At 43.9% G+C, this 26,218-nt stretch overlaps 1 protein-coding gene across 3 annotated transcripts in view; it reads right to left on the reverse strand.

Annotated features, from left to right (window-relative positions):
* Positions 1 to 856: 856 nt before the first annotated feature.
* Positions 857 to 26,218, reverse strand: part of HIRA (histone cell cycle regulator) — an 88,159-nt gene continuing 62,797 nt past the window's right edge. For 2 of the 3 annotated variants that reach the window (XM_077874682.1, XM_077874684.1), the window contains 9 exons: positions 23,788 to 23,992; positions 23,316 to 23,420; positions 21,913 to 22,061; positions 20,575 to 20,736; positions 20,003 to 20,061; positions 19,488 to 19,593; positions 17,860 to 17,982; positions 17,201 to 17,364; positions 857 to 1,744 (listed from right to left, as the gene is read on the reverse strand). In XM_077874682.1, coding sequence (XP_077730808.1) covers positions 1,290 to 1,744; positions 17,201 to 17,364; positions 17,860 to 17,982; positions 19,488 to 19,593; positions 20,003 to 20,061; positions 20,575 to 20,736; positions 21,913 to 22,061; positions 23,316 to 23,420; positions 23,788 to 23,992 — 1,528 coding nt within the window. In that variant the 3' untranslated portion in view covers positions 857 to 1,289. Of the gene's footprint in view, positions 1,745 to 15,036; positions 15,126 to 17,200; positions 17,365 to 17,859; positions 17,983 to 19,487; positions 19,594 to 20,002; positions 20,062 to 20,574; positions 20,737 to 21,912; positions 22,062 to 23,315; positions 23,421 to 23,787; positions 23,993 to 26,218 lie in introns of all 3 variants that reach the window. The other variant, XM_077874685.1, reaches the window with a different exon arrangement.

Here is a 26,218-nt window from a genome sequence, read left to right on the forward strand (position 1 = left end):
CTATCAGTCCTGAGGCCATCTGCATCTTGTGGTCCACAAAGTTCTCCATGCCATGCTGCAGAATTGCCAGGGGAGCTGCCTGACCCACATCGCATCTCTGGCTCCTCATTCCTTAAAGAAAAGCTTATACTTGCAGCCTGGCTTTTGAAGTGTTCATACCCACAGGTACTCTGTACACTCCAGCTTTTTCAGGCATGCATGTATGCCTGTGTCTCATCCAGCTACTTGACATGAATGAGAAGGCAGTAAGATGGCCACTAGGTAAGAAAGCTTCCAGAGAGGAGAAATTAGTGGCCAGAGTCCAAATCCAGGCCTCTGTCTTGAGACTCAGGATCCCACATAGCTGGCAGGGAGGCAACCCTCAGGTACGTAACACAGAGGTAAAGATGTTCCATTCTCACCATGCTTGAAGATTTTGTGATTCCGGCTATTTCCTCTCCCGTGGGTCAGCTTCTGGACCACTTTCTAGGAAAATCACAGCTTTCAGATAATTCTTCAGAAAACACAAGTCTGTACTTGCTGATTTCCTTCCATGAAATTGACAAGCCTTTGGTGCCCAGCATGATCAGGGACCAAGAGGCACAGCAGAGCTGGAAGCAAAGACCTTAATGCCTGGTTTGGGAAGAGACTCATGGGAGGTGGCCTACCTGCTAGCCCCAGAAGCCTGAGATGCTTCATGGTCAAGGAAATGACCTCCATGCTGGGAAATGAGTTTCTCCACAGAGAGGTTGAGGTCATTAGATGACATCAAAGATCCTTCTGGTTTTGATGTTCCATAACTGCCCATTTTGGGATAGGGATCAATAGTAGGGGTAGGAAGATAGAAATTAGAAGGAAAAGGCAGGGGAAGCCAGGATGATTTGGTATCCAATGCGTGTTCATTTATTTTACACTTACAAAAGAAATCGCCCACCCCTCTGCCCCATTCCCCAAAAAACAGTCTCTTTTTACAAACATTTAAAAATTAAAACCAAATGAAGATAGACAAGTTAATTTCAGTACAATTATTTTTCAATGTAGCTGTCATAATTAGAGTTTAAATTTCCTACAAGTGACCAATGTCCAAGTGACTTATAGGGAAATCCTGATTATTGGCCAAAAGGAAAATTCCATATTACAAGTTAGCAAATTCTAGTACAAAAATAGTCCGTGTTGGAATAGCCTTTCCTTTTACATAGGTCTCAGGTCAGTCTACTGACTGCATAATACACTAACATTTCAGGGTTCTCTCTTTCACAAATGGCTCATTCGTCATAGCTGAAGCAGCACGGTGCCTGCAGCGGCAGGGACTAGTGTCCACCTCGGGACCGTGCTGGAGACGGCAGGCCTGGGAGTGCCTCAGTGACTCCAGGGCAGCAGGGCAGGGCTCCAGCCCCTGCTCCATACGGGGATCCTGGAGGGAGGGATGAGTGGCTGGCAGAGCTGCCCCGTTCTGAGGGAGCAAGAGGCCCAGGACATAGGGGAAGTCTGCCCAGGTTGCTGGGCCAGCGCTGGCACAGGACAACCCACCTCCTGCCAGTGTCTCCTCGTCCTTCTGTAGCCTGACGAGGTGAGAGGGGGCCCTGCACGTTGTTAGTGGCGAGAGTGTGGCCCTGCCCTTGCTGCAGCCAGGGAAGGCCTGGGCAGGCTACTTGTCCCTCAGGATGTCGAGCTGTTCTTGACACTCGGTAAAGAGGCGCTGAAAGCGGAGATTCTGCCCAATGACTGGCAGCAGCTCCTTCAGTAGCTCCCTCTTCCGCAGACCCTGTGGACACAAAAGTGACAATTGAGTGCAAGTGTCAATGAGGAGACCTGGACTGTGCTGGGCTTCCCTGGTCAGGCAGAGGCCCTTGTGCCCATCTGACCCCCAGACATCCCCTGGAGAAACTACAGATGGTGAGAACAATTTCTCTACATGCTGGGAAGTACCAGGCAAGCTAAAAGCCTGAGCTGGCGCGTGTGAGGTAGAGTGGCAGGGAGCAAGGGAGGGACACAGTGCAAGGATACAGCAAAGAAAACTAGGGTACGTTCTGCTCCTCTGTGTCCCCTAAGTCTGCTAGCACAGTCATTGCTGGCCTTCAACTACACTGATTAGTGGCCACAGTAGCTTGGTCTTTCAGAGCAGGATGGAAGTAGAATATTAGGGGTAGAGGGGCAGGTGGCTGGCCATCCAGGAGGAGTTGTTCCCTCATGTGGATGCTCTCTGGGGGCGTGAGGTCAAGTCTAAGGGGGGAAGAGGCACCTGGGAGGCAGTGGCTGGCCTTAGTTTTACAATCCTGGGGCATCTGTCTTTGGGCCTTGCCCAAGACTCTTTCATGCCTGGGTGGATACACTGGCACCATGGTCTGCCTGGGCTCCTCTGCAACATGTACTGCAAGGAGGGATCTCCACTGCACAGAACCCTGACTGAGGAACACAGCTGCTGCTGCAAAAAATAAAAATAAAAACCACCAAACGACAATACTGACTGCTGGAAGAGAAGGAAGGCCTAAGATATTAAAATAAGTATGGTATCAAGACAAGGAATTATAGAAAAGAACCAAGTATAGATATTAATTTTGAGCAACACAGTGGTTAAGGGATGGGATCTGCAGGAGAATGGGTACTGCTGAAAACCAAGTCTGAGTGGAGTTGGATGGAGGACCAGGCCATGCCCGAGGAAGAAAATGTAAGAGGAGAAACCATATAGGAAAAGTAAGGCAGATGGAGGATGACAGATGGGCCTAATATCTACAAAATGAGTCCCTCAGGAGAGAGAGAAAGGAGAGAGAAGGAAATATTTAAGGAAATAATACAGTTATTTCATGGAATTAAAGAAAATCAAATGGCCTTAGGTTGAAAGCCTCCATGAGTGCTGATCATGTAAGACACAAAAACATAATTAAGGCCATATATGAAAAAGCCACAGCTAACATGCTCAAGGTGAAAAACTGAGAGCTTTTCCTCTAAGATCAGTTATAAGACAAGGGTGTCCATTCTCTACTACTTAGTTTTTCAACATAATACTGGGAGTCCTAGCCACAGTAGTCAGATAAGAAAAAGAAACAGGAAAAAAAAAAAAAAAAAAAAAAAGAAAAAAGAAAAAGAAACAGGAATCTAAATTGTTAAGGAGTAAGTAGTACTTTTGCTATTTGCAGGTGACATGATACTACTATACATTACTACATAGAAAATCCTAAAGACTCCAAAAAATTACTAGAACTGATAAATGAATTCAGCAAAATCAAAGGACAGAAAATTAATATACAGAAATCTGTTGCATGTCTTCACACTAATAATAACAAAGTGGCAGAAGAGAAATTAAGAAAACAACCCTATTTACAATTGTACAAAGAATAATAAAATACCTAGGAGTAAACCTAACCAAGGACATGAAAGACCTTTACTCCAAAAACTATAAAACACTGATCAAAGAAATTAAAGATGACACAAATAAATGGGAAGATATTCCATGGTCACATATTAGAACAATCAATATTGTGAAAATGTCTGTATTATCCAAGCAGTCTATAGACTTAATGCAATCCCTATCAAAATACCAACATTTTTCATAGAACTAAGGAAAAAAAAAAGATATGGAAAGACTGATATTTAGATACTTTAGGATGAAACATAGAGTTTGAAAATATCAAAGATAGAAAAAACCTGGAAGTTTCTTAAAAAAACAAAAGCATATTTATCACCTACAAAAGAGGGACCAAGATATACAATAAAGTAGTATTTTTAATATATTAGAAAAAAACCTCGTTAACTTAAACTTTTTTTTTTTTTAATTTTTTTTATTTATTTATAATAGTCACAGAGAGAGAGAGAGAGAGAGGCAGAGACACAGGCAGAGGGAGAAGCAGGCTCCATGCACCGGGAGCCCGACGTGGGATTCGATCCCGGGTCTCCAGGATCGCGCCCTGGGCCAAAGGCAGGCGCCAAGCCACTGCGCCACCCAGGGATCCCAACTTAAACTTTTTTACTCAAACAGATATTCATATAAGAGTATAATAAAAAATATTCTTAGGCTTTTAAGACCTCTAAAGGTTTGCCACAAGAAATATCCACCATGAAAATGTTTTGGAGGAAATATTCAAAGAAGACATAAATCCAGACAATGCTAAAAGAGATACGAAAAAAATACAGTCAACTCTGGCTAAAAAATTAAAGCTAAGAAGGAGATACCATGACACACCTATCAGAATGGCTAAAATAAAAATACCGACAATACTGGGACGCCTGGGTGACTCAGGTCATGATCCCAGAGCTACGGGATCAAGTCCCACATCCGGCTCCTGCAGGGAGCCTGCTTCTCCCTCTGCCTGTGTCTCTGCCTCTCTCTCTCTCTCTCTGTCTCTCATGAATATGTAAAATAAAATCTTTAAAAATAAAAAGTAAAACAAAACAAAAAAACAAAACAAAACAAAAAAAAACAACTCTGGCTAAAGTTTATATTGGCCTTAAGAAAACCAAGAAAACAAAAAATACAAAAGGCTTAAGCTTGGTGATAAAAGATAGAGAAAGTACATTAGAAAAGAATAAAAAAAGAGCTACTAGTATTATATAAATACCAAAGTAGATTTTGTGACAGAAACATCACTGGGGAAAGAGCAAGTCAAAAGAGAGGGACAAAACCACCCTCAGGGATATTTTAATACACATTCAAATAATGATGAGTCATAGCAAGGCAGAAATCTGCAGATTCAGGTGGTCTGAACTGAACAGTTAGTAAACATGACTTAATGGCATATACAAAATGAAAACAAACATTCTTTGGTACACATGGACACATAAAAAATTGCTCTAAAAGCAAACCTCAACAAAATAGCAGGTATCATGTAGACTGCAGATTGGCATGCCAAATACAGCCTACTATCTATTTTTGTAAGTAATTTTATCAAAATGCAGCCATACCTGCCTATTTGTTTACACAAATACAGCAGAGTGGAGTAGTTGCAACAGAGACTAGATTTACAAAGCCTGAAATGTTTACTCTCTAATTCCTGACAGAGGAAGTTTGCCAACTCCTGATATAAATCCTGTTCTCTAACCAAAATACAACTGAGTAGAACTTATGACTAATTAATCAATTAATTCATTAAATTAATGTTAGTTAACTGAAATTAAAAATGGTTCATACAAGTAAATGGTAATAAAAACACTAACTGCTGTCAAGTTGGTGAAATGCCACAGAAGTGAGGCTTTCATGAGGATACTCAGACACAATAAAATCTTTGAAAAAAGAAAAAAATAAAATGGGATGCCTTGGAGGCTCAGCAGTTGTGTCCGCCTTCAGCTCAGGGCATGATCCCATGGTCCCAGGACCAAGTCCCACATCGGGCTCACTGAGGGCAGCCTGCTTTTCCCTCTGCCTGTGTCTCTGTCTCTCTCTGTGTGTCTCTGATGAATAAATAAACAAAATCTTAAAAAAGAAAAAAGAAAAAAAAGGGATACTTAGAAACATAAAACATCATATATCAGAGAGATATATATCATCATATATCAGAATGATAACCAATTACCTAAGCCCAACCTATGGTATTAGGAAAGAAGGAAGAAAAGAAAGAAAGAAAAAGACATTAGAAAAAAAATTCTTAAAATGAGCCTTTATGACTGGCTAAAGAGGGGAGCCAGTCTGCAAAGACTGGGAAAGGTGGTCATTTTTTTTCAAATGCCTAATATCAAACAAAAGATCAGAGGGCATACAAAGAAACAGAGAAACACAGATATGGTTAGATATGGTACTGACCCATTCAAAATAAATACTTCCAGAAACTGATGCTAAAGAAACACAGCCCTGGAACTTATGTGACAAAGACTTTAAAACAATTGTCTTAAATATGCTCAAAGAGAACACGAACAGATAGACGTATCAGGAAAATGATACGTAAACAGAATAAGAATATCAACAAAGAGGTAAAAATTATAAAGAAGAACCAAACTAAAATTCTAGAGCTTAAAAACATAGTAAAAACTAAATAGAAAAATTCACTCGAGGGGTGCAACAGTAGACTTGAAGAGACAAAAGAAAGAATCAATGAACTGGAATTCAAGTTATTTGAAATTACTGAATACAAACAGCAAAAAGAAAATAGAATGAAGAAAAATGAAAATAGCCTAAGGGACTTACAGGACACCAACAAGCAGACCAATATATGCATTTTTGCAAGTCCCAGAAGAATAACAGAGAGAGCAAGAGAGAGGAAGAGAGCTTATTTGGAGAAATAATGGCTAAAAAGTTCCCATATTTGAGGAAAGACATGGATTTACAAATCCAAGCTCAACAGACACTCCATGTAGGAAAACCCCAAAGGAACCCATATTGTGACAGATTTTAATCAAACTAGGGGTGGTGGAAGGGGAGGGGGCGAGGGGTGGGAATTGAATGGGTGATGGGCACTGAGGGGGGCACTTGACAGGATGAACACTGGGTGTTATTCTGTATGTTGGCAAATTGAACACCAATAAAAACTAAATTTATTAAAAAAAAAAGAAAAAGAAAAAAATACAATAAAAAAAGAAAGAAAGAAAGAAAGAAAGAAATACAAGATGGGATACTTGTCCTAAGGGAACTTACAAACCAGTAGAAAGGACTGACCCCATAACACACAACAGTGACCCATCCATGTCAAGACAGAGTGAAGCATTTGTGTCTATGAGATGGGTTGTATGTCTCTCATTAAATATTTAAGGACAAATGGATTTTGCCCTTGAGGTATTACAAGGATTGAGAAAAATCAGCAAAAGATAAAGGCCAAACTAGAGATGATTTTTTAAGTGTTGTATTCGGGGGGAAAAAGAAATACTCACAAGAACCATCCCTTGATGTTTTATCAGTTGTCATGTGTACACACAAGGCAGCACAGGGTCAGGATGGACAGCGTTGGCTCTGGAGCCAGCCAGTCTGGCTTCAAACCAGACTCAGGATTCTTGGTCAAAGTCCATAACTTCTCTATGGCTCAGTTTCCCTATCTCTCATGGAGGGATAGTAACAGTACCCACCTCAGAGCATTATTATGAGGACTGAAGGAATGCGTTTGAGGAATGCTCTTAAAATAGAGCCTGACACAAAATACATGCTTGTAAGAATCTGTTAAATGCATTAAATACTTTGTATCCCCCCCCCCCCCCAAAATCAAACCATGGAACATCAAAGACAAATAATCTTGAAAGCAGAAACGTGGCTCATTAAGTAAAAAGCATACTCAATAAGGATATTTCTCAGCAGGAACACTGAAGGCCAGAAGGCAGTGGGATGACGTATTTAAGGTGCTAAGAGAAAAACTGACATCTGAGAATACCATATCCAGCAAACTACCCTCCAAAAACAAAAAGACATTTGAGAATACTATATCCAGCAAAACTACCCTTCAAAAACAAAATGAACACATTCTAGATAAACAAAAACCAATGGAATTCATTACCATTAGATCTACCCTACAAGAAATACTAAAGGGAGTCCAAGTTGATATGAAAGGATGCTAGACAATAAAATATAATGTTCTCTGGTAAAGGTAAAAATAAGGACAAATATAAAAACCCATATTATGTAATTTTGTTTGGTAATTCCATTTTTCATTCTAAGATTTAAAAGACAAAAGCATAAAAAACTATGATTCTATGTTAAAGGCTATAGAATATATAAAGATATAATTGTGACTTCAATAACATAAAGTAGGTGGAATGGAACTGTAAAGGAGTAGGCAATGTTTCTATATACAATTGAAATTAAATTGTAATCACTTTAAAATAGATTGCTATAGCTTTAGAATGTTTTTGTTACACCTGGTTATCAAAAAGAAAATATAGAATATATATAAAAGGAAAAGAGAGAATCAAAACATGTCAAAACATGTCACTAAAAAAATAAACACAAAGTAAAATAATAAAGGAGGAAATGAGGTACAAAAAGCTATGAAACATACAGAAAATAACAAAATGGCAATATTAAGTATTTATCTGTCAGTAATTACTTCATTACTTTTTTTTGAGAAGAGAGAGAGAGAGAGAAGGGCCATCGGAAGAAGAGGAGAGAGAAAATCTTAAACAGACTCCATGCATGGTGCAGGGTCAGATGTGGGACTCAGTCTCCCAACTCTGAGATCATGACCTGAGCCAAAATCAAGAATTGGATACTTAACCGACTGAACCACTGAGGCACCTGCCAGTAATTACTTCAAATGTAAATGGATTAAACTCCTCAATTAAAAAAAAAAAAAAAAAAGGGTAAAAAGCCAGAATCAAACTATATGCTATCTATAAGAAACTCACTTTATATCTAAGGACACACATAGGTTGAATATGAAAGAATAGAAAAAGATAGTCCATGGAAATACTAACCAAAATGGCTATACTCATATCATAGAAATAGATTTTATTTAAAAAAACATTACAACAGACAAAGAAGGACATTGTAAAATGATAAAAGGGTCAATTCACCAAAGATGATGTAACAATTATAAACATATGCAACAAACATCAGAGCTTCTAAATATACGAAGAAAGCATTGAGTTGAAAGGAAAAATAGTTTTACAATAATTGAAGGAGACTTCAATATCCCACTTTCAATAATGGATACAACTAGATAGGGGATTAATAAGGAACCAGAAGACTTAAAAAAGCAATATAGACCAATTGTACCTTATGTACATATATAGAACATTCCACTTAACAACAGCAGAATATATTGTTTTCAAGTGCATATTGAACATTCTCCAGGAGAGACCACATGTTGGATCACAAAACAAATTTCAATAGGTTTAAAAAGAATGACATCTTAAAGGTATCTTTTCTAATCACAATGGAATGAAACCAGAAATCAAAAGCTAAAGGGAAAGTGGACAATCTGCAAATATGTGGAAATGAAACAACACATTGTTAAGCAATGTGAAGAAATCACAAGGGAAATTAGAGAATATCTTGAGACCAAGGAATGAAAACAACATACCAAGAATTATAGGATGTAGCAAAAGCACTTTTTAGACAGAAAAATCATAGCTGTAAGAATCTATATAGCAGGACCTCAAATCAGTAACCTTCCATCCTTTGAAACTAGAAAAATAAAGGCAAGCTAAACCCAAATAAAAAAGAAGCAAGAAAATCATAGATATTTGAGTGAAAATAATAAAGAGAATAAAAAAATAGAGAAAAGAATGAAACCAAAATATACTATTTGAAAAGATCATAAAAATTGATAAACTGTTAGCCAGATGGAAAAAGAGAAAAGAATGGAATGATAATCAAATCAAACAGGAACATTACAACTGATGCCACAAGTCAAAATTATAAATAAGGGAATACTATAAACAATTGTACGCCAACAAATTGGACAATCTACATAAAATGGACAAATGCTTAGAAACACATTGCCTACCAAGACCAAATCATGAAGAAATACAAAATAAGAATGAATGTATAACTAGCAGAAGACTGAATCGGTAATCACAAATTTCCGAACAAAAAAGAGCTTATGACTGACCAAATGGCTTCACTGGTAAATAGCACCAAATATTCAAAGAATTAACAATCTTCAGTTGATGCAAATTTTTTTTTATCAAGTTCAACACTTTCATTACAAAAAGAGACTAATAATATAAGTCAGCTACTTCATAATAAAACTACAAAATATGGCTGAAAGAAATTAAAGAAGACTCAAGTAAATGGAAAGACATCCCCTGTTCATGGACTGGAAGACTTAATATGGCTAAGACGCCAATAACATCAAAACAATCTAAACAGAATAATTCATCCTAAAATTCATATGGAATCTCAAGGGACCCTGAATAACGACAAGACTCTTGAAAATGAATGCTGGAGGCCTCACAGTTTCTGACTTCAAAACTTATTTCTGTTCTTTCCATAAGTGGCCTGAGGTGACCTCTAAAAACGGTTCACTATTCACTTGATCCAGAAAGCCCTACAAAATCATGCAAATCACGAGGTTCAAGCTTTGTGTTCATTTTATGAACATATCAATGGTATGCATATCTGAAAAGCCACCATGTATCTGAAGGATATTACTTTATAGAAGCAATGTGTGCCATTCTGTTGCTCTAATGGTTGAGTTGGTAGGTGTGCTAAGGCCAAACAGTGGGGCTGGACAGGGTTAGTGATCTGAAAAGAGTGAATTTTTACTACACAGGTTAAAATGCAGAGTAACACTGAACTTAAGGGTTTAGATGTAGATTCTCTAGTCATTGAGCATATCCAGGTGAACAAAACCCCCTGACGTGTGGTGAGAACTCACAGAGCACATGTTCAGGCTAACCTATATATGAGCTCTCCCTGCCACAGATATGAGCCTTACTGAAAAAGAGCAGACTGTTCCTAAACCAGAAGAAGAGGTTGCACAGAAGAAAAAGATATCCCAGAAGGAAATGAAGAGAGAAAAACTTAGGGCCTGGGAGTAAATTCTGCATAAAATAAATGTAAGTAAAACCCACAAAACTTATTTCAAAACTATTGTACCTTTTAATTTTTGACCTATGTGACTATGTTACCATCCAAAATAAAATTTTAAATTAAAAAGCTGAAAAATTTAATTAAAAAACTGAAAGGATGAAGTAAATTGCTATAAACAAAGCAGTATATTCTGCTTGTCTGTGTGGCACCAGGGGAAAGCTTCAGGCCAGAGGATCTGCCCTCTGGCCTGAAGGCTGGTGTCAGTATCAACTGCCACCAAGTACCAGCTCCCACTTTGGGCTCTAGTATGTCTCCTTATTGTTTAAGGCAGCGGCCTGGAACATAGCTCATCACCACATTTCTGGCCATTGTTACAGGTCCCACCATGAAGACTGGCAGAGGGAGGTTTCCAAAAGCAGGATCTGGCTGGGGAGACTGTGCATAGGGCTCAGGCACCTGAAGGATAGTTGCTTAGTGGCCCAATCCTTGGCTTCCTGTCTCCCTCCTGTGCACATTGAACCATGATCTTTGAGACAAAGAAGTCTGGACCTTTGGGGTCTCCTGAAGCAAACAGGTAGCTCATATCCCAAAGAGTAATTTCCCAGTATATAAAGAGTTCCTACAAACCAGTAAGAAAAACATATGATGACAAAGTATTTCAAGAAATAGTTAAAAAAAAGGAAGTGTAAGTGGCTCTTAAATAAATTATGTTTCTAATAAGCCTCTTGGGAGGGTTGCTGAAGTCAGCAATGTTGGTTGTTAAGTCCATCTTCCATCTACTGCTCCACTTTCCCAGCCACCTTGAGAACTAGTTCCATTTGAATGGCCAATTCTTATCATAAAAGTGTTCACAAAGAAACTCAACAAGAGAGCAGAATACTCATAGTCAAACTTGCTCTCAATATCTAGATAAAGAGATAGTAAAAAAGTTTTTTCTTTTTTTTAAGTTATAAATTCAGCATAGTGCTGATGTCAGGAGGGAATGTGGTAGACATTAGGAGTTGGCTATGTCCACACCTGCTCTAAGACCTCTTTTCTTCTACATACACTTTACTGTTCATTTCCCCAGACTCCCTTGCAACAAGGGTGCTCAAGTGACTTGCCAGTTGACTATAAGGCACAGACTAGCTTTTGGGAGAGCTTTCCTTATTCTGGTAAAGAATGGTAAATATTTCTGGTACTGGCTTCCCCTTGTCCCCTCTTTCCTTGAACTTGGACGATCTCCAAGAAGGAGCATTATTTACCTGCAGCTGGAAGTATCTGTCATAGGCCATGAGCAGGCCAGCTATGTTAGGCAGTTTACAGAAGGTGGAAAGAAGGTAGGACCACACTGATGGTACTCCTGGGAAGGGAGCCCCAGGCTCTTCTGGGCAAAGCTCCAATGAGGTATCCTGCTTGGAGCTGGCAAGAACAAGTCTCAGGAAGGGGTGGGAGAAAAAAGCACATGGCTAATAACTCGTGGCCTGTTTGTGCCTCCTTCCCTCTGCGCCACATTGGCCTAGCACGCTTGCCTTTAGGCTGAGCCAGGAAACTGTTATGCAGAGCTCCAGCTGATGTCTTGGGCTAAGGCTCCCAGAATGGCAGCTGAATCAGAATGAAGCTCTAGAACTTGGCCAGGGGAGAGGTTGATCAGGGACATGCTGACCTATCTCCCATCCAAGATGTCCTGTCAGGGTGTCCTGGAGGTGACATGTGCTAGGGAAACAGCTCTACTCTTACTGTTAATTCAAAACAATGCTTACTGTTGAGAACAGGGGATCAAGCTACAAAAACAGAAATGAGACCTCAGAGAACTAATGTGCTGGCAAAAAAGGGTTGAGCTGGAATGTGAGGAAGACAGAAATCCAAAGAGGGATGCCTTTGCCTTGGAACATCTATTGATGAGAAAGAGGCTGAGGAAGTTTCTACCAGACTTGAGGGCCTAGGGGGATCAAAGCAGGGACCAAAATGAAAAGTGGGGGTCCCTTCTTTTGGCTACCCCAAAGAATAAAGGTAAACTGGAAATAAACCAGCCCCTGCACAAATGAATGTCTGGCTTTGAATCCTGAGATAGCCCAGAAAACCTGAACTAGGTTGAGGGGACTTTGTAGTGCTGGTGCCTCAAGAAATGGCAGCAGCAAATAAAAGTACTCTGTGAAAGAAGGTAACATCACAAGGCCTCAAACCATTTCTACAAATAACTTTTCAAATAATACGTCCAGCAGACAGTTAAAAATAATCAGGCATATAAGGAAATAAGATAATATAAATGAAAACCAGTAGAGACATTTATAGGCAATAGAAACAGATCCACAAGGGCTCCTGATAGTTGAACTATTAGACATACAACTTTAAAATACTACTCAGCCATCAAAAAAAAAAAAAAGTAATCTTGCCATTTGCAATGACGTGGATGGAACTAGAGGATATTATGCAAAGCGAAATAAGTCAACGGAGAAAGTCAATTATAATATGTAGAATTTAAGAAACAAAACAGAATCATAGGGGAAAAGAGGAAAAAATAAAACAAGATGAAATCAGAGAGGGAGACGAACCATAAGAGATTCATATCATAGGAAAGAAACTGAGGGTTGTAGGAGGGGAACAGGGTAGAGGATGGGGTAACTGGATGATGGGTATGAAGGAGGACATGTGATGTAATGAGTACTGGGTGTTATATAAGATGTAAATCACTGACCCCTGCCTCTAAATCCAATAATACATTATATCTTAATTGAATTTAAATAAAATAATAAATTAAAATTTTATAATCCAAAAAAATAAACTAAAATAATTAAGCTTACTAGGCTCAAGCAGATAAAAGACTAAATTGAAAATCTGGGGGTGGGGGAGAACTGAAACTATAAAAAAATGATAGAGCAAATTTTAAAAAGAGGATGTTACATCTCTCTGATGATGGAGAAAATGGAAGGGAAGATATTGAAGAAGAGAACCAAGGAAAATCCACAGAATGAGTGAAAGAAACACTTTGAGCTTTGTGAAACTTCAAAACAAGAGAGGGTGCCAAAAGAACATACAAAGCAATGGAAATCAGATTTTCAGCAGAGATTTTAGCAACAGGAGATAAGTCTGTGGCACCATACCTTCAAAGATGTAAGGGGAATTGAACTCTGAAGTTAGGATTCTAGTAACCAACCAAATTAGTATCTACTGCAACAAAATAAAAAAAATAAAACACACAGGCCAATCGCACACCAAGGCTTGTAGAGCCTGTGAGGTGTGACCCTCCAACCTCTCACCCTCCGTCTGCTATTCTGCTTGGCTATTCCTTCTACACTGCAAGCCCTTTCACCTCAGGGTCTTTGGCCTTGCTGTTCCCTCTGCCTGGATGTTCATCCCCCAAATATCTGTGGGGCTTTGCCCCTCACCTTTTCTGGTCTCTGCTCAGTTAGTTAGGACTTCCTTGATTACTCAATATAAAATAGCATCCTGCCAGTATACCCCTGGCCACTTTACTTTATGTTTGTTCACAGCACCCACTCCCACCAAACACAATACATATACTTGCTCAGTTTAGAATCTGCCTCTCTGCACAAGAATGTTGACCTATGAAGGTGGGGCCAGTCAGCTTTGTTTACTGCTCACTGTCGCATGCCTGGACAGAGCGGGTGCTCCATCAGTATTTACTCAGTGACTACATGAAGCAGGGGAGCTAACTTTTATCCATAACCCCCATCCCTCACCAACCTGCTCCTTCCAAGGCACTAGCAGACACATGTGCAAGCCAAAAAAATTGGAGGTAACTGTATGCATGTTGATTATTCTCCATCTCTTAATCTATTCCATAGTCATCCATTCACCCAACAAGCCTTGCTGGGTCTGCCTCCAAAATACAACTCAGATCTGTCTCCTTTCCCCTCTCCATGGCCATCACACTGATCCAAGTCACCTTCATCTACTGCCAGGACTGCTGCAGAAAATAAGCCCCAACTGGTTCCTCCATCAATTCACATCACCTCTGCTGACTGATCTAGGTCACGTCATGTTGCAAACTCTTCCAAAAGCTCCAGCTCCTCACAAGATCTCAGGGATCTCCTTCTTGTTCACCTGTCTTGCTTCATCTCATATCACCCTCTCCTTTGCCTACTATGCTCCAGCCACAGTGGCTTTCATTGTACCAAGCCTGGTTTGCATTCGCTATTGCTTCTATGTACCAGGAGACTCCAGGTCTCTGTAGAGCTGGCTCATTCTTATCCCTGGCTTTCATCCTAAAAATCCCCTTCTGTCTTCCCTGGCCACTCATTCCCAGGCACCCTCATCTGATTGTTTTGCTTATTTCTGGGCATAGTATAATCCATAGTCTAAAACTATCTTGGTGACTGAATTGCTTCCTTGCTTCTGTCTGCCTTGCTACCAGCCTGGGAGGTCCATGAAGACAGGGAAGGATCTTTCATCTTCTCCACTGAACAAACCCACAGCCCCTGGCAGGCAGCTCTCCTCAGCACAGGTGTGTGCATGGCTGAGCACTTCCTAGCCCCCTGATGCCAAGGATACAGATGCTGCCTGCAGTACGGTGCTGGCATCTCACCCTCTCACTGATGTTGGGGCCCAAGGCAGTGTGCTCAAGAAGTCTAACGGGGAAGAATTTGAAAGCACTTTGGCTTATTTTTCATCTCCACTTTCACTTTTCAAGACAGAATTCTTGTGGCAAGAATGAAAGCAGCACCTACCACTACCGTTGACTCCCACTGGCTTCCAGTGGAGTAGTGAACCGGACCCAGTAAGTCTTTGCATATTTCTCGGAGTCGGTATTCAAACCCTAATTACAGAAACAAAACAAAACAAAACAAAACAACAAAACAAAACAGAAATAGGAACACATTACAAAAAGAAATAAAAAATCAAGAATATGCTAAGTTGTGTATATCAAACCAGATTGAACAAATGTTTATTTTATTGCCTGCTTTGGGCAAAATGTCTCTTGCATGTCTCAAAGTTTGGGGCACTGAGACCCATAATGACAGACTCACTTATGAACCCACTCCCTTGACAGCATATACAGCAGCCCTTTGTTGTGCTGGGCCCATGGGAAAAATGAGATGTGGCCAGCTCTGGGACAAACTCCCCAAGGTGATGGGAAAACGCAGGAATTGTGGAAGGAGGGGAGTGGGCTGGTCAGATTTGTTTCACAGAAGATATACTGGGAGTGAGAGGAGATCAGCAGGTCAGGAGGCAGCCTTCAGGAAGTAAGAGATGGCAAGGGTATGAATTTAGGCTGAGGAGGTAGTGACGGAGCAAAGACAGGAGAAGCAGTCACAGCCTGTCAACTCCTGGGTTATGGCATAGCCACATGGAGTGCCAGAAATGCTGGTGGCAGAACCTGGGGGCCTGTCAGTCCTGGCGGCAGCTGAAGCCACAGGAAATGATGAAATCACCCAAAGATGAGGGTAGAGAATTAAGAGGGTAATGCTGGAATCTGAGGAATTTTAGAAGTAAGAGGGCTCTCCCTTTATAATTTGAGGCCTTATATGGTCGAGGAAGCAAGAGATAGAGTGGAGGGGACTTGTGTATGAACATACACGTGTGGAAGATGGAGAAAGAGAAGCAAGTGGTAGAAGTGACCCCACAAGTGGGTGCAGGCGCCAGAAGAGGCAGCGACTTTGTGCAGAACTTAGGATGAGTCCCAATCAACACCCAGGATGAAGCAAATTAGAGGAGCCTAGAGAAGTCTCCCCAGTGGAATGGGGTATGAGGCCCAGATAGGACAGGAGCACCCCAGCAAAGGTATGGGCTTGGGAAGATTGAGTATTTAGAAGAGTCAGTGACCACGCAGGCTGGGCGACCACACAGGCTGGGCAACCACACAGATTGGGCAGGAAGAGAAAAATTAAACTTATCACTGGAGTCTGCTACGGAGGGGTGAGGGGCTTCAAGTTGGGTCAGCCAGGTTTGTTGTCATCAGAGGTGTACATAGACACACAGTTATGTCATCAGGGGCAATCTGACATGTTTGAGTTCTGGGAGTGACATTTGCAGGGGCTCAGCATGTTTTTTTTTTTCTTTTCTGTACTCTTGTCAAAAAGCAAATCAGGAAGGCCAGGAAAGGCTGTGGTGAAGGCTGTTCTGTGACCAGGCCTAGAGCTGGGTGGTAACATAGGGAGTTTTTGGAGAGCTGGTTCCCAAGCCACAATCCTGGAAGCCAAGCTCAGCGAGGAGAAAGGCTAGTAAGAAACAACCTCACACTTGCCTAGAGGAGAGACGAAAGGTTGCCCTGAGCACAGGATGGCCACCTCTTCCACATACCTAGCTTTCTTCTGGCCAAAAGGGGAAAAGGAGGTAGTGGGGGAGATACTGGGAAGGGGACAGAAGTGCTGGCAGGAAAAGCTGGGCTGGAAGGCCATGAGGAGGTGCTGGACAGGCTGGCCCTTCCAGGGCAGGAAGGGCTTTGAGGGAGAGAAATGCAGGCTCATTGGATGCTACCAGAAGATGCCCTTCCCTGGAGTGACTGGCTGACCCCTGAAGCTCCAGAGTGTGAGGGAGGGCAGGAGTATGAACATCTCATCTGCTCCTCTGGAGCATGTCTATCTGAACATCTTGTGTACCCACCCCCTCCCGCTGCCAATCCTCCTGACCCTCAGGGCCTACCTGATTCAGGATCTCAGAGCCTATAATGGGTTGGGTGCCTGCTGAGAGATGGGGGCTGAGGGCCGTCTTGCTAATGGTAGAGCTGAGGGCCAGAGGCTCTGGGGGTGAACATAGGAGACTCAAAGACAGGAGAGTGCAGAAAGCCCTAGGCCACTGCATCTGCCTTGATTCATGGGTTTCCAGGAGGGTAATGTTGGGATAAAAACTCAGTCAGGCTCAGGAAGATGGAAGGGCCACCAGAAACCTTACCTTCGTTCACAAGGTACCGAGCGTAGAGAAGGAGCCAATGGCGGTACTCATGGCTGGACTGCAGGGTGAGTGCTGCTGCAACCTGATTCTCCAGATAGGCCAGGGTGGTCTCCTGCTGCACTACATGAGGCACGGAGAAGAGCCGGGCTGCCTGTCTTCCTGAACTGCAGAGACCGGCAAAGCAAGCATCATGAGGCAGTGGGCACTGCAGGGGTTAGGAGGCTGCTACTGTGAGCCCCTAGGCACCAGTAAGGAGCCAGTAAAGGGGCAGGTGTCAGATTCCATGATAGCTAACCTGTTCCCATGTCCTAGCCACAGGCCTCCTGGCCACTCAGCACCTCAGGTATATCCCACCCTGTACCTCCTATCTATGCCCCTGAGGTGACAGATCAGCAGTTCATTCCTTCCCACCCAACATACTGCCCATCAGAGTGTCCATGACTCATAGCACCTCAGACCGCCATCTGTGCCCTGAAGTGACAAGGCTGGTAACCCAGTACCCTGAGATATTACCCAGTGTGGACTCACAACCCTTGGCACCCTCGAGCCTGCTTGTGCTAAATAGCAGCTAGGCATAGGGGGTGGGTAGTTAGAGAGCAGGCCTGGGTGGGACTGTGCTTCATGACCTGGCCACCTCTCCCAGCACTTGGGTCACCTACGTGGAGGCACGGCCCTGGACTATGGCTAAAGGTCCGGAGCACAGCATGGCGTCCTGGGGAGGCAGGCTGCTCCTGAAGTCCGCACACTGGGCCAAGGAGTCCTGCTTGTCAGAAACCAGGTTCCTGGGGAGGCAACAGCAGGAGCAGAGGTCAGAAAAACCAGGAGGCCTACCAGAAAGGCTGGTGGTGAGGCTGCCAAGAAGCAGGCATCACATGACCCTCTGCCAGAGTGCCAGCAGAGGCTGAGTATCACTGCATTCTCTCCACAGGGCCCTCAGGGACAGGTTTCATAATGAGTCAAAATCAGTGACAGTGAAGGTCATCAACAGGGACCACCTGAGCTCTGTGATCTCAGAACTTGAGGAGAGGGGCCTGTGTATGAAATGAGTGTACGATGCCTAATCTGCCCGGGGGTCCACATGGCCTGGCCCCTGGAAGCTTCTAGGAATGCCAGCATTCCAGACAGTCAGCTCTTCACCTTCTCTGGACCTTTCACATCTTTGTTGAAAACATTCAACCCACACTTTAAAAATAGTTGGGTGTGTAAAAATGTGTCCAAAATACCAAGCCAACATTTTCTTCTTAAATAACCAACCTGTTTCCATTATTATAGCAATCACATATAATACACAAGAGTTTGCAACTTGGAAGAGCTGGGAATGGGGAGTTTTGGGTTGTTTTTTCTTTTAAAAAGATTATTTTATTTTTTATTTTTTAATTAAAAAAAAAATTTTTTTTAAAAGATTTTTTAAAGTAACCTCCACCCCCAATGTGGGGCTTGAACTTACAACTAAGAGATCAAGAGTTGGATGTTTTAAAGACTGAGCCAGCCAGGTGCACCACCCCAAACACCAACCTTTTTTTTTTTTTTTTTTTTTTTAAACTTAAGAAAGAAATCTCAATGGGAGGATAAACTTGTACCTAGCAACTCTTAACAGAAGACGTCTGGAAGGCAGCTGGTTTGGGTATGTAGGACCAAAGGTGGAGGCAGGAGAAAAGAATTTCCGAGTGGCTGGTACACAATGTATATACTTCATATGTCTGGATTAAAGTCTTAGAGGAGAGGGCACCTGGGTGGCTTAGTTGGTTAAGCATCTGCCATCAACTCAGGTCATGATCTCAGGGTCCTGGGACCAAGCCCCACACTGGGCTCCACGCTCAGCATGGAGTCTCCTTGTCTCCTTCCTCCCTGCTACTCATGCTTTTCTTTCCTATTCTCTCAAATAAATAAATAAAATCTTTAAAAATAAAAATTTTGGAGGAATAGAGATTTTATAAATACAGAAAAGGGCTCCAAGTTCCAAAACGGGCCGAGAAAAGACACAGACCATGACACACGGTGATTATGTTACCTTACTAATTTGCAAAGTCAGCCAGGAGTGCTACTTAGCTTCTGCTAAGATACAAAAATTGAGAAATGGTGGTGAAGCTGCCCATAGGGACAGTGGGGCCTGTACTGGCAGATTTGAGCACTCTCCTCTAGTGGACAGGGGCCCAGCCGGTCTGCCACCATGGTGTTCACTCTAGGGCCTGTCAGGAGAAACTGAGCCAGGCAGGCCTGATCGCTTTTGTTCCAGCTCAGATGGATACTCTCTCAGAGGGGCAGGGCCAGGAGCTGGCTTACTTACCATGTAGAAAGTGACGGATTAAAGCAGTATGCCTTCCCATCGGACAGGTTCATCACTGGGATTCCATGCTGTGTCAACAAGATCTGTGACACCGTCATATCACTTCCTGGGGAGACAGCACAAGAATGGATTCTGGGTGCGTTCTTATCAGCAGGTGCCTGCATATGCACCTAAGGAAAAATGTAAATCACAGCTTCCACAGTCCCAGCAACAGGTGCCTTAACACGGACTCACAACAAGGCAGTCACTGTTCTACTCTGTGCATGCTGGTCTCACTGCCACTCAGGCTGCTTGTCACCTCTCAGGGACCCATTCAACTATGCCCCTGGAGAGAATGCATCTCCCTACAATCTAAGTATACCCCCTACAACATGAAATACCTTGGGCTGGGCCCAGAGCTTGGTTCTCCATCTAGGCTGAATAGGGTGCTTTCAGGTCAGGAACCCAAGCTGCCCTGCCTTGGTATGCCCTGTCCCCACCCCAGGGAACAAGAGGTGGTCTACTACTGAGGTTACCTGCCAAGATGGAGTGTAGAGATTCTTCTTTCACCACAACCACCTGTCTGTGAACATCCCTAGGAGGGAGATAGGGAACAGCTTACTCTGCAGCTGGGGTAAAAGCATCAGAACATGCCTCGGTAATAAGACCCCACTCCATGGTCCCTGGTGCACACCCAGCCCTGCTTCCCTGAAAGGGGCTTCGTGCTACAAATGGCTTCTACTATGTGTCACTAAGTGGCACTATGCTACCTCTGCATAAGTCTATAGCAGAGGGTCTAGGCAACAGAGCTGTGGGGACTGCCACCAACACCATGTCAACTCTGGGAGAAGTGTTGCCATGCTCTGGTAGCTAAGATCACCTTCCTGGCCCCTAGCACATGCAACCAGGCATTGTGATTTGTCATAAGGATGGCAGCAGGATGGCTCAGGGATCCTTAGGCATTAAGATCCCCAGGCCAGGAGGGCCCAAGGACATGTCGACCAAGTGGCTTCCTTTGCTGCCTTCCATATTCCTGCAGTGATGGGGGATCTGCATAGCTCCATCCTATCCTGCTTGGAGCCCACTCCACCCGGGACCTGCCTCTCACCAGACAGACAATGTGGCTGCAGCAGTGAGCGCCATGACGTAGGAGCCCGTGCAGTGCAAAGTAGAGATTGGGGACGGCAGGAGGATGGGAGGGAGGAGGCGGCGACCACAGGCGGAGAACACGGACAGCATCCTCTTTTCACAGGCGACACATACCACGTCACTGGAAAGGCAGAGAGGGAACAGGTGTCACAATCATTGGGAGAGGCTGTGGCAGAGGCAGCAGCCCTGAAATGCAGCAGCTTCCCTCTGTCTGTGCCTGCCCTGTGCCTACTGTAGTCTTCCTCTGAGCAGGTGCAGCCAAGGGACAGAGGCTGTGCAAGGGTTTACTGCAAGGACCACAGAAGCAGGGTGGATGGAGCCTAGCCTAAATAAGACCTCTGATTAAAAAGAATGTGTTCTCTTTCCCTTCAGGGGCTGCTTCAGCTTTTCGGAGCTCACATTAATGCTGATCGAGGGGGAGCCCACAGAACAGCCAGCACACAGGTCTATTTGCCCTTTGTGGGTGCCTGGGATCGGGAAGCTCAGTTTGCTCATCTTGGCAGAGAACGAAAAGGAGATACAAAAATCATGGTTCCTTCTAAGTGTAATATCAGGGTCCCATGGCAACCCTGACCTAAGATGGAAGGCCAAGTACTTACAGACACTAAGAAAGCATTTAACATGCAGCCTCATGATAACTGATTAAAGGTCTAAGTAATGTAACTGTATCTAAGCCAATTATCTTTGTAAAATCCTTCTAAGAGTATCAAATACAGGGTCCTGACTGGAGACCCTAAGCCCCAGCAGGCACCTGAGGAAAATGCTGGCCCCTTTTCTAGATTAAGCGCATGTGAAAACCCCTCCAGGGGACTGTGGCCTCGAAGTCCATGGGAAGACTCTGGGGAACTAACCACTGAATTAAGGTGTACCCTCAAAGTGCAGAATATGGAGAGGGCTGGGCTGGGGACTCACAGGACAATTAGAAATCCATCCCGACCTCCCTAGATGAAAATCTGGGGTCCAGAGAAAGAACCATTCCATATCAGTGAGCCTGGAACCTGAAACTAGGAGTCTGTCCAGATAAGATAATCAGAACATCTGGATGGAAATCCTGCCTTGGGTGACCCTCTAAAGTAGTTTTCCCACCTATAATATGGTGATAATTATGCTGACTTTATTAGGTCTTGGGGGACCAAGAAGACAAGCACATGCTTAGCCCAGGGCGAGGGATGTATGTATAGGTCTCTGTGGGAGCTAGCCTACAGGCAGCGCAATGCCTTCTGCCTTGCCACATAGCATAGCACATGGTGCTTGCTTGACATTAAAAGCTGGGCTGGGCAAAGATCCTTCCCCTTACCAGCTGCCGGCAGCAGTGAGAATCCGGCTGGTGAGTACCGTCTCCCACTCCTTCCCTTCCCGGTTACACTTCAAACGACTTAGCTTCACGCCCCCTACGGCAGTCACTTCATTCTCCACCTCGATGTACATGGAGGGGTCAGAGCTCACCTGGGTGGAGGAAAGCAAACACAATGTCTTTTCAGGTGATGGTGGGCCCACTGAGACTTGGGTCATGTGCCAGGTGAGGTGATCAGAGGCCCCAAAGCAGGAGCAGACACAGAGAAACAGACAGAACCGGTTAGTAAAGAGGAGCGTGATGGTGTGTGCAGTAACAGAGTGAGACAAGAAGGCCAGAGGTCTGGATGTGTGGCCCCTAGGGCAAAGAGAGGGCTGAGAGCTGGCTCAGTCTCATCTCTCATGCCTAGGGAGCTGATGGATGGATATCCCCGAATGGAAAACTCAGGCAGAATGACTGAATGGTTTGCACTCATGTAGCCACAAAAGTGGGTGAGCTAGAGCAGAGGGCTGGATGTAGCTGGGAAGACACGCCCTTTCACAGACTCCCGGAAACCAAGAACAGACCAAGCAGCACTCAGTGGTAAAGCCCCTGGATGAGGGGTTGGGAGTCAATGGCTAGAGTTTGGAAGGGGGTTTGTGTACCCTGGCTTTACAAGCAGTAGCAACAAGAACAAACCACGTGGATTCCTATCCTTTGGCCCAGAAGGACTTGTGGTGGGAAGGGCTGACATCGGCTTTCTGGTGTCCTATGAGGACCAACCTGCATGGGGCAGTATGTGGCCAGTGGAAAGTGACCTGCATGTGGGGTACTAGGTTTCCTGAGGATGTGCACCTGAGCTGAGTAACAATAGGCATGAACCTATGGCATGTCCAAAGTCAATTGCTAGATGGAGTGAATGCAAGGCCTCTGGGCATAAAGGATTCTTTGTTCTAGAGCTGTGTTTTCAACAAGCACATGAACCTACGCTTCTACTCCAAGAACTCAAATAGGCCTGATGATGACTCTGCTCGGTCCTAGGAAGTAGACAGGACCAGTGAGCTGATTGGAAGATAGGCCACCATCATGCAGCCCAACTGCACCAAGCCTGAGGCTGCCAGGGCTGAGTGTGGGGCTCAAGGAGGCTTCCAGAGAGGATACCTGAGACAACCCTTGAAGGAGCTAGCCATCTAGAAGATGGCAGCAGGACTGTAAGAGCAAAGCACAGAGGAGAGAAATGTGAGGTGGGGGCAGCAGCAAGGGAGCTCCTGGGGAAGAGGGTATTGAGTTGGCCCTGATTAACTACAACTTGTCCCAGAAAGTAATGGAGAGCCACTGAAAAGCAGCCCTAAGTCAGTGACAATTCAAGGTTTACACAGAGAGGGAGAAAGTATGCATGCTTGTGGGGAGGTAGGAAGCCTGCTCACCTGGAGAGTGAATGCTCTTTGGGGGCCTGGCATGGGCAGTTTCAGTGCAGGTGCTGGTACAGACAAACACACGGCGTCCTTCTCTGCGGTCAGGGCAGCTGGGGACTACAAGAGCAAAAATATTTCTAAGCCCCACCCCACACTATAGGGCAACGTCAGGTAAAGGTGAGTCACCTAGTGGTGAGGTCAGGCCAGTTCCCTAGGCATTTCCGCCTACTCTGTGAGGGTGAAAGTGCAGATGAACACCATAAAGACCCCACTTCCAGATGAGTAGCTGACTCCAGGGAACCGTTCAAGGACTCTGAGTGGGCTGAGGGCAGGTGTGGGGGACTGCATATCTATGCCAACTGTTCCACACTAATGAGGCACACTGGCATGCACGGCCTCTCTCATCCCACTCGGGCATGTGCGGATCCCAGCACTGAGCTCATAAGGTAGGCTGGGGGAGACAGCATGGGCCTGCTGGCCTCACCTGGACAGACAAAGACACAGGCATGAGCCGAGAGTCCTTCCGAGGCCGCCCTTTCTTCTTCTTTTCCACTGTTTCCACCTCAAGCTCCAGTTTTCGCTTGGACAATGAGGAGGGCTTGGTCACAGGGACCTTTTCATCACTATCACTGCTGCTCTCCAGGAGATCCCGGGGCCTCAGCTCTTTCACAAGGTTCTGCTCTTTCAACCTGCGCAAACACAGATACCCGTGGCTTTCTCTATATGACTATTAAGTTTGTAATAATTAATAAAATCCACACTCATCACTAAAAGTTAATAAATAAAAATAGTAAAAAAAAGATTTCTGGTTTCTGTTCCAAATTCTGTTCCACTTGCAAAGAGCTTGGAAGTTGTCACTCCTAACCTCAAAGTAAGAGGAAAGCTGAAAATCAACTTTTCTTACATTCATCAGAAAAGTAAGGTCACAAGGCAAACTGCCACCCTAGAAACTGGAGCTAGCAGGTGAGGACAGAAAGCCAGAGCTTACCTGGAGTTGGAGCTCCTGGAGCCCTAACTGGTAGAAAGAATTAAAGTAACTGGCATACTGCTGGGGGCTGAGTGAGGACTGGCTTGTAAGTTAGAACTCTTGGGGGTTCAGTGGCAGGAGGGTACCCATACTTAGGTTTACCTCCAGGAGCTCTAACAGGCTCTCATAGGTGAAGATCAGGGATGGAAAAATCCCGTGTGTTTTGGGCTGGGGAGGGGGAAGAAAAACCTTAACAAAACCCTGCCTTCAAGGGAAACTACTTTACTAGAGCCCCATGTGACTCAGGGGCAGGGCAATTAACCAACTACAGCCTAGGCACCCCCTACAGCCCCCAACCAGGCTAAGGAATTCTTCTGAAGGTCATGGCCCAGGGTCACAGGTCCAACAACAACACAAGATTTAATCATAAGCTAACAGAATGCTTATTTTCCCCCAAACCTTACCACCAGTTCAACAGGGGTCTGGTATAACAGGAGTAGAATAACTAATTTGAAGCTAGCAGAGAGTAGTTCGTGAGTTTTAAGGAAAGAAGCGGCTCCATAACGAAGACTGCAAGGTAGAAGCTTGAAGTGCTAATGTAGAAGCTGCAGCAAGTTATCCAGAAGATCTAGCTAAGATAATTAGCGAAGGTGGCTATACTAAATGACAGATTTTCAATATACATGAAACAACCTTGTATTAAAAGTAGAAGCTGGGGATCCTTGGGTGGCTCAGCGATTTAGTGCCACCTTCAGCCCAGGGCGTATTCCTGGAGACCCGGGATCGAGTCTCCACGTCGGGCTCCCTGCATGGAGCCTGCTTCTCCCCCTGCCTGTGTCTCTGCCTCTCTCTCTCTCTGTGTCTCTCATGAATAAATAAATAAAATCTTTAAAAAAAAGTAGGAGCTGGGGGTCCCTGGGTGGCTCAGCAGTTTAGCGCTGCCTTTGGCCCAGGGAGTGATCCTGGAGTACTGGGATCGAGTCCCACATTGGGCTCCCTGCATGGAGCCTGCTTCTCCCTCTGCCTGTGTCTCTGCCTCTCTCTCTCTCTCTGTGTATCTCTCATGAATAAATAAAATCTTTTAAACAAACAAACAAACAAACAAACAAACAAACAAGCTATCTAGTAGGACTTTCATAGCTGGAGAAGAGAAGTCAGTGCCTGGCTTCAAAGGACAGGCTGACTCTCATTAGGGGTAAATGCAGCTAGTGACTTTAAGTGGAAGCCAATGCTCATTTACCATTCCAAAAATCCTAGGGCCTTAAGAATTATGCTAAATTTCCTCTGCCTATACCCTATATAAGCAGAACAAAGTCTAGATGAGAGCATATCTGTTTACAATATGTTTTACTAAGTATTTTAAGCTCACTGTTGAGACCTACTGCTCAGAAGAAAAAAAAAAAAGATTTCTTTAAATATATTACTGTTCATTGCCAATACACCTGGTCACCCAAAACTCTGATAGAGATGCATGAAATTAATGTTTTCATGCCTGCTACCATCACATCTGTTCCGCAAACCATGGATTAAGTAGTTTTGACTTTCAAGTCATATTACTGAAGAAATACATTTTATAAGGCTACAGCTGCCACAGATAGTGATTCCTATGATGGATCTGGACAAAGCAAATGGAAAACCTTCTGGAAAGGATTCATCATCTAGATGCCATTAAGAACATTCAAGATTCATGGCAAGGGGTCAAAATAGCAACATGAAGAGGAATTTGGAAGAAGTAAATTCCAACCCTCATGGATGACTTTCACGGGTTCAAGACTTCAGTGTAGGAAGTAACTGCAGATATGGTGGAAATAGCAAGAAATGTAGAATTAGAGGGGGAACCTCAAGATGTGACTGAACTGCTGCAATCTCATGATAAAACCCGAATGGATGAGAAGTTGCTGCTCATGGAGGAGGAGAGAGAGTAATTTCTTGAGATGGAATCTACTTC

This window comes from Canis aureus, chromosome 27 (assembly GCF_053574225.1).
Source record: "Canis aureus isolate CA01 chromosome 27, VMU_Caureus_v.1.0, whole genome shotgun sequence".
Lineage (NCBI taxonomy): Eukaryota > Metazoa > Chordata > Mammalia > Carnivora > Canidae > Canis > Canis aureus.